The 9,053-nt window shown below is 46.7% G+C and overlaps 1 protein-coding gene across 1 annotated transcript in view; it reads left to right on the top strand.

The window, feature by feature from the left end:
- Positions 1–1,955: 1,955 nt before the first annotated feature.
- Positions 1,956–9,053, top strand: part of ANTXRL (ANTXR like) — a 54,673-nt gene continuing 47,575 nt past the window's right edge. The window contains exon 1 of the mRNA XM_027878127.1: positions 1,956–2,567. Within this exon, the coding sequence (XP_027733928.1) occupies positions 2,407–2,567 (161 nt within the window). The 5' untranslated portion in view covers positions 1,956–2,406. The remainder of the gene's footprint in view (positions 2,568–9,053) is intronic.

Genomic DNA, 9,053 nt, shown 5'->3' with positions numbered 1-9,053 from the left:
GCGAGTTTTTTTCTTATTAGTGCCTTACTCGGCTTTGCAGACTCCCTTGAAGTCTGTCGCGATATTTTACGAAACAGTCCTATATTCACGAGGCCCAGTGAATGAGGCACCAATCTGAAGCCATCAGAATTTTTATTTCGTTTCGAAAGGCCGCGGTGTGTGCGGGGGAGGGCGGTTGCCTCGGGCAGGGGTTGACGGGGGTGGCCTGGACGCGATGCCGGGGCTGCGGCTCCGGGGACCGCGCAGGCTGCGGACACTAGTGGGCACCGTCGAGGCCGAAGGCCGGCGGAGCGGGAGGAAGGGGGATTCCTGCTGCCCAGCAGCCGCTTGCTCATTTGTTGTGAATGTCGCCAGAGAGGATGTGGGTTTCTTGTATTTCTCCGTGATCTAAGTAATCGCTGGGTCTCAACTGGCCAAAAACCTTTAAAGTGGTGAGCTCAAGCAGTACCTTCAGCTTTTAGCTGGGCATAGTTAAACCGGGCGAAAGGCTGAAAACCGGTGGACCTTCTAATCTTTTCTTGATAAGTCCCCGACCGCCGCCGCGGTTGGATGTGTCTGAACTTGGTCCAGCACAGAAACAGGGAATTGAAACAGAGATGCTTTCCCCGAAGATCAAACTTTATTTCAGACTTGCAGGCGGCAACTCACACCGCACAAAACACGGCAAGGGCTGCTAGAAGGGGCGCTGGATGCGACGGGGAAGGGGCTTTGCGCGGAGGGGGCAGGCACGCTGTGTCCACGAGTGTCCTAGTCGCAGGCAGAGAGAAAGGGCCCGCCGACTGCGCGGCATCCCACCATCCCTCTATGGAGGCGGGCAGAGTCCAGCGCAGAACTGCCATGTGCTGTAGGGAAGCAACTCAGACGCCCACACCCCCGCTCCGCGGCCCCTCCAGCGCCACCCCGGGCGGGCTGTGCGCCCCCGCGGTACCGGCATGGTCCGGGGGAAGAGGTATCACTTTTTACTGCTGGCACGTGGAAGCGGCTCCTGGCCGTAGCCTTACAGCTCAGCTGCCCGAGTGGAGAGGCCCCAGCGATGCAGTGGGTGTTTGGGGGACTGCTGCCTGATGGGGCCGTACGCCAGCGCCCCACAGGGTATGGATTTCTTCCACCTTGACTCGCGTTCCGAAGCCTCCCCCAAGAAAGAAAGAGAAATGTCTAGTCCCAACTCTGTCATGCAAAGTGACTCTGGTCGCATCCCTCCCCGTGGCTCTTTTCATTAATTAGGGGCTGCAAAGGGTGTGGGGGAGGGAGAAGCGGCTGGAAGCCACTAATTATTCAAACTTTGGAGACAGCATCCAGATGAGCTGGGCCAACTCTTTAGGGCAGTGCTTTGTAACCTTTGTGTAACAGGCGGGGAGTGATTATGCTACTGTGCAAAGCCTCCATTAAGAGATTTCATTTCATCATTGCTCATCGCCTGCAGGATGTGTGCAGACTCCAGGGCGAGTAGACCCAAGTTTTCCACGGAAGAGAAACAATTTGCTGTGGCACGAGAAGGCTGGGAAAACCTGTCCTTTACCCCGCCTCCAGGCAATAACCTTTTTAATTGCACTCATCTGCAACTCGATTTTTCTCAACTGCCCCCTCCACCCCTCCGTCCCCCCCTCCGGTTTGCCACAGGTTTTTGCAATGACGCCTGTCTCCTACAGCAACTTCTTTCCGCTCCGGCCACTGCCGCCCCTCAGCCCTGGCCATCTCAGGGCTCTCTCCCCTTCCGAGCCTGCGGGAGAGAGGCTTAGCGGGAAGCGCAGCGATGCCCCGGAATGTGGCTGGGCTGTCCCTGTCCCTTCCTGGGCTCCGCTCCCGCCGCCGGCGGAGTCTCCTGTCCCGTTCCTCGCCGTCCTGCCCCGAGGGCAGTGCGAGAGAGAGGGAGGGAGGAACGCCCGAGCTGTGCCCCGGGGACGATGGAGAGGCGGCGGGGTAGCGGTCCCTAACCTCGGTCCCTCGCTCGCAGCAGCCTTTCCCACCTCAGTATCCCGGAACAGGAAAGTCCCAATTCAGCTTGCCCCATAAGATCCTGTCTCCCTCCTCCCGCTCCCCTCCCTCTGCCCCTTCCTGCCTCTGGCCCTTGCGGGAGGAACCTCTTCTGTCCTTGTGGGACGGGGCTGAGCTGCTCGGGGCAGCCGCCAAGGCGGCGGGTTATGGGGTCTGGGCTCTGGGAATCATCCGCCTGGGCTCTGCCCCCAGCCCCGAGACAGCGGTCCGGTGTCCAGCGGGAAGGGCTGCCTTGAACTCTCAGGGTTGAGCTGAGATCCTGAAGTTAGTGATTTTTTTGTTTGTTTGTTTGTTTTGATTTTTTTTCCCTCTGCCCTCGGTGCTTCCGAAGTGCCTGTAATATTTGCAGAGCGCGAGGGAGAGAGAGGGGGGAGAGAGAGACTGGGGGAGGAGGATTAAGGAAGGGAAAAGATGGCGAGTTGCTGGAGCAGCGTGGAGAAAGCGGCATTTTTGTGCTGCTTCTTGCTGGCAATGGGAAGCCTAATCTCCTGCGCCCGCCCGGAGGTGGAGGAAGAGCAAGAAGAGCAGCGCTCCTGTCACGGTGCCTTTGATCTCTACTTCGTCCTGGATAAGTAAGTGACAGTCGCATTTAAAAACGTTTATTCACCCTTGAGTGACTCCTTGCAGCGGCAGGGACGTTGTTTCCCCCGTCTCCCCGCATGGCTTCCCCTGATGCCAAACATGATGTTTGGGGCAAGTTGATCTATTTTTGTTCCCCAAAACTTGCACGTTTCCAAGTGGAGCATTTAGGGTAGCATTGTGCTTTATCCTGGATTAGTTTCACATGCAAACCTGGGAAGTTGTGTCACTTTAAGGTTACAGTGTGTGGTAGGAGGGCTGTGAGCGTTGGGTTTGAGAGGATATTGGTCAGTGCCCCAAGTACGCCTGGGGTTTTGTGTCAAAACTCGGGCTATGTGCTGAGATGTTACCCGTGGGACTTAGCAGTGCGAGGACTGTGCAGTTACCTAAAGTTAAGACCAGACTGCTTGTATGTGGTTGCTTTTTTACAGATTCACTTAAAAAACATGGTTTTATGAAACTTATTTTTGCTCAACTTCTTCAGAATCGTCTTGTGTTTGAGTTACTTCTATTAAAATAGTTCAACAAATACTTTTCTTTAATGCTATGTAAGCTGAATTCAGGTATGGCCACGGGGTATGATTAAGCTCACAGGTATAGGCATGTTACAGCAAGCACTAGCAAAGCCAGTGGTAAACTGGTGCACTCGCAAGTGTTTTTCAGAAGGCATGAATTTCTGTTTCCCCTGGTGTACTTCTGACTTGTCAGCCAAGGCCTTAACTCAAGGAGTTAATTGTTAGTCTCCCACATATACTCAGTGTGATGGCTTTGTTATCTAATACATCCTGGATTATCTGTATGTCATGGTATTACGAAAGATGGAAGATTTTTCTTCATGATTCTTGCCCTCAAGCCAGGTATGAAGTCTTCACTGTGCTATTTCCCAGTTGGAAGAGCTATTCAGTCCATAAGGCCTTCTGCACAGCCTGCAGGAGGCAAAAAGCCACCATCACTCAGGATGTACATTCATGTATTCAAGAAGAAGAAAATAAGTATCAGTAAGTAGTGATTCTGATTTTAGAGCAAAAGAAGCTGAAGTGGTCACTGTTTTGTTTTCCTTTCCCAAAGAACTTGTCCCTGAAGTAAGTTTGTGTCTAGAAAGAGCTCTGCAGAGGGCTATTGTTCGTTCTCAAATTTATTCCTGTCAGGCTTTCTAGCAGTGACGAGTATTGTTGTTATGCCCAGTTTCTGTATTGAATTCTCTGTAACATCGAATGTTGGTGATTGCAATATGGGTTCTCTGTCTTCTGTAGTGCAATTTCTGTGTTTACAAGGACATTGAGTACCCCCAACAATCACCACACTGCGCTTCTATCTTTTCATCTGTAGATCAGAAAGAACTTTATTGGCTGTTATTACTCATGTTGTACGTGGAGAAATAAAGGTAGAGAAGAGAGCAATTTGCTCAGAGTTACTGATCTGTCAAGCAATAGGAAGCTGATCATGTAAGCAAGTTCCTCTCCAGTACTACGGACTTGAAATAATGTGTTTTCTTTTAGCAAGCTACAGGTCTTGTCTTTTATTTTGTTTCGGGTGCTATCTTCTCACTACAGTGGTCCACTGGAAACTGGACCTGATTATGGTTGAAGTAAAAAGTCGTGTGCTTGGGTTCCAGTGGGAAAATTCTCCTTAGCCTCAGCTGCAAACTGAGTCTTTATGAGCTGTGAGAGTTTTACCAAAGAGTTTCTCTTTGGTAAAAATCTGTAAAAAAAGTTACTTAGGCCCCTGAGTGGTTTAAGAATCTATCCCTGCTCCTACCAAGTCTGTGACAATGTGGTGGCAAAGCTGCTTTTGGTCTCAGTGAGATTGCATTACAATCCAAAGGGTAATATTGGAGTACCGGATCTTGGGAGCCATAGATCCCGTGCTGGCTGAGGGTGTATTTAGTCCCAGCTGTATTCTGTGACATCTGGCACAACACAAGGAGCTTTATGGGGGCAGGTAGAGACTAAGTGAATAGACTTTGGATTTTGGGGCAGTTCATGAGGAAGGATCTAGATAATTCTTCAGTGTTGAGAAGGGTCAGGGTATTCCAGGTAGGGATAAGGCAGGAAGCCAGTCAGAAGCAGCTGGTAAATCTGTAAATGCAGTGGACACCTTATTTTATAATGGAATCCATGCTGATACATATCTGGAAAGAATTCTGGCTCTAATTTCTAATGGGAGAAACCCTCCAAAACCCCAGCCATATGCACCACAGAGTATCCTCATATGGCTTGGGGATTGCCTCCCTTTTTTAGTGCCATGCCAGTCTGAAGTTAGATGTATTCAGTCTTAATTAGCTGTCTAACAGTGGGACTGAAGTAGTGGCTCTGTGAAAACTCCAGGCTTTGATCCTGTGACCCTGTAGTGAGCTCTCTTGCTGAATGACAGGCCCTGTCTCTGAAGTCAGCCTGAGTGAACCAAAATGACTTTAAGTCTTCTGGCTTTGCTTCCCCATAGAAAGACGTAATCGGAAGGAGACAATTTGGAAGAGGTCAACAAGCCTTTCTCCTTATGCAGTGTGTGTTACTACAATGTCTTTATTGGGGCGTGATTTTTGCTCTTTATTTTCCTAGGCAAAGTCTGTGGGGATTTAATCCTGCAGGCAACAACCATCAGATGGAAAAGATCCTCTTCTGGTGAAGTTATTGGTATAATATATATGCTGCCAATTAGAAAAAGAACTCGCTGTTTTCTTACAGTTTTTCTTTTGCTTGAAGTTGATTGCAGTCCTTTATGTTAACTCCATAGGATAGGCAAGATCAGAGCAGTGGCACTAAGCCTTAGATGCCCAAGAAGCTGGCATGGTGAAAGGGAAAAGCAGCATGTGTGGGAGGGAGGGAGAGCAGCCATCATCCTCCTTAGGACTGACCGTGCCAGAGCCACATTAAGATTGCCTCAAGGAGCAAATCTCTTGAAGCTAGGAGAAGTGGACATTCACTGGCTGCAGAGGCAGCTGCCTAGAGTCTGCAGTCTTTTGCTGTTTGTGTGTCATTCTTTATGAGATATTCAGGCTTGAGTTTGTTTGGAAGTGTAGTGGAAGACTAAATTACCATAGTGAAGCAGCAAAAATTTTTCTATTTGCAGCTAAGTCACTCTCTCTGCATGAGGTAAGGCAATATACCTTGCAGCTGGCATACCCATCTCTCCTATGGCATGTGGTAAGATCAAGTCACCTGTGATAGCAAAGATCTCATTTTTATCTTTACAATCATAGCTCTTAAACCCAACATAATGGATCGTTGAGAAGTCCCACTTGCTGTGGTTGCTTCATTTACTTAGGTTGCCCAGATGCACAAGGAACTTGTTTCAGTCCCATCCCAAACTGTGGAGGACAGGTCCTGTTAGAGATTTGATTGCTTGACCATCAGGTCTTGTAGTGACATACTTGCACTTGAATATGTAAATAACTCCTTTCATCTTGCCTTACCGTTAACATCCAGCTGTTGTTTGTAATCATACTGAATTACACTTGCAGAGCAGAAAGAATGCCTGACCTCTTGTGTTTCCTAATTATAACACTGCCTAGTAGCATCATTATGATTGTTTATTAGTGCAACAAATAGAAACCCTTTTAAAGTAAGGACTTACAACTGCCATAAATATCTGCTTCTGGCGATGCTTGACATGACAGATCTGAGCTGCAGAGCTGTCTGTATTTTATATTTACCAAAAGTGTAGAGATTGCCTGATTTTTTTTTTTTTTGACTGTGAAATAGACAAAAGTATTTTCTTGTTTTTTCTGCTGGGATGCTTGCTAAAAGTAGTTTGGATTTTGAGGAAAAATGAGCTGCACAGCCTTGGAAAAAATGTTTCCTTTTCCTGCCGCACAGATGATGGCAGTGGAAATGTACTGGTAAGGCCTTGCTTGGTTTGGTTTGATTATAACTGATTTTTGGGTAGTCTGGCCTAAGTGCCCTTTCTCCACTCTTCATCTTCCCCCTGAACTTTTCGGTAGTACCTCTTTGAGGCTCTCCTGTCATTTTGGGCCCACAAGGTTATTGCCTTTGTTTTGCTTTGTCTCCTATGTCTGAGAGCATCTCTGTCAAGAGCAACTTCTGTAAAGACATCAGTATGATGTGTGCAGCCTCTCACTTGTAATCCATTTTGCAGCTGCCTTTCTTTAAACTTGGTAAGCCTCACTCCAGAGGTGAACAGCCACTGGTAGGGAGCTGGTGGGGAAGAACACAACCTCTGATTAGATGGGAATTAGCTACCCTATCTAATCTCCTTCCTGATTTTGGTTTTTGGGTCTGTATCCCCCTCCTCAACTTGCCCTTGAAAAGGCAGTTTTGTGGGGGTGGGAAGTGTCAGGAGGGAAACAGGTTGATGCTTCCTAATTTGCTTCAGGCAAACCAAAAAGCTTGGGAGCAAAAGGCGTTTCAGGAGCTGCCATTCAATATCGGCTGTTATAAATGTGTGGGAAGGGGAAGAGTAGCTAACAACACTGTTGTGGTTGGAAGACAGACTGCTGGCAAAAATAGAAGTCTGAATACATGCCCTGTCACCTAACTTAATTATATTTGAAAGTTTTGTATTGACCGACTTAAACCAGTGCTGAACTACCTTTTCTCTAAGCAAGAATACCTACCTACTGCTGGCAGGCTTCAGTTCATGTAAGATGTAGAATCTGATGCAGGTCAGTTAAGAGGAGTTGCTGTCTGAACAAAAGTATCACCTTTGTTTCTTAGATAACATTGATTTCTATTTAAAAATGGTTGTGACTATCTCTCTTCCTCCTTTGCTGCCTGACTTTACCCCTTATAATTTGACCACATCATCTGCATGATACCTCTCATAATCTCCAACTGCCTGTAAGCAATATGCTTATTGTTTTCAAAACATAATCGTTTGATATTTTGCCTTTGCATCTTTCTTTGTTGTGGTTTTATTGCAGCCAGTGCTGTGATTTGCTTACAGCCAGGTATATTGCTCAGAATGTTTCAAAGCAAATTTTTATTCTGCTTCAGACATACCTATGTTATTCAAACCAGGTTTTATTTGTTTGTATTTTGTCTGATATTGTTCTGCCAGCTTTGACTTTTGTCAGGAAAAAAAAATATGCAGGAAAACTGATTATCCTTCCTTCTGCTCCAAGAAAAAAATTCTTTATAGAACACAAGGCCAAGCTAATGGGTAATGGTTATTTGACATAAAACATGTACAGTTAACAGGAAGAAAAAGCCATGGCAGCTTGTCATTTGCAGTCTATTTATGCATGTAACTAAATCTGATTTATTTGGGGCTTGAGCCAAGGAAATAAACCGTAAGCTTCCCACTGACCTGGGATTTTTGTTTGTGTGTGTTCAGTGATTGAGAATTTCATTACTTTTGTCTGGGCTTGCAGGTCAAATGCTGGTTCAAATTGTGAGTTTGTATGAGGTGTAGTAGGACTGAACCTTTTTATCTCAAATGCAGAGAAGAATTGACTTCTGTGAGTTATTCAGAGCTCAGGAGTTGGTAAATGCCTGCTCTTGGCTATCATTTGCACCTTGTTAAGAATGTTGTTGCATGACTGGTATTGTGTGCCCTGCTTTGCTCCCCGTGTTTTGCTGACGAGTACCAGGATGCTGAGAGTGGGTCTTCCTGGCCTGATGCTGCTTAGAGCATCTCTGGAGCTTCACAGAGAGATATGAAGTGGTTGGATGCAGTGTGAGCATGGCTTCTGAACTTCACTTTGTGCCCTTTTGTTGGCTAAGGACTTAGCAAGAGGTATAGTATAGCATCAGGTGTGGACAGAATTTGTGAATTAGATGGCTGACTGTAGGATTAAAGGGCATTGTTTTGAGGCATGATTTCATAGAACTCTCTAATATTGCTGCAGACTTTATCAGCCATTTTATAGGAGAAAAGCTAGCTATGAAATTAGTGGGTTTGGTCATGAAACCTTTTGGATTCAAGTACTTTGGATCATGTGCTCAGATGCTGTTCTAGGATTAAAATCCATTTTGCAGTCACCTCTCCGCATCTTCCCCTTCACTCTTCAGCCCTTGTTTTGTCCATTAATGTTACAAGTACTGTGAAGCAAGGACTGTCTCAGAATGGCTGTCTCTGCCAGTGTTTCTAATTGCCTCTAGAGCAGATAATAGAAACTAGTCCTTCCTTGCCTGGATGAATCATCCAGTCAAGGTCCCTTCCATGCTTGCAAGAAACATTGCTTGGGAAAGGAGGATTCTTGTCACTTTGAATGCTCTGCTGGCTCAGAAGGGAGCAGAGGGGTGGATGAACGCTAGAGCATGCGTGTCTGAAACCACAACAAACTAAATGCCCCAGGGTTTGCTTTTATTGCAGAGCCATTATTAGCCATGTGCAAGAATTCTGTTGTCTACAATGTGGTTGTGACCACAAAGAGCCCTCCAAATAACAGTGTCACATTTCTGAGCAATGGGCCATGTACAGTGCCACCATTAGCTCAAGGAGATAGAGATTTATAGGGACCTACAAACTCAGTACGTGGTATACTCCCATGACACCATACTCAGACTAAACCTATCAGT

The sequence above is a fragment of the Empidonax traillii genome, unplaced genomic scaffold (genome assembly GCF_003031625.1).
Source record: "Empidonax traillii isolate 1590-97213 ecotype Southwest subspecies unplaced genomic scaffold, ASM303162v1 scaffold38:size1800464, whole genome shotgun sequence".
NCBI classification, from domain to species: domain Eukaryota; kingdom Metazoa; phylum Chordata; class Aves; order Passeriformes; family Tyrannidae; genus Empidonax; species Empidonax traillii.
Note: the sequence above shows the minus strand (reverse complement) of the source record. Positions and strands in the feature narration are given on the sequence as shown.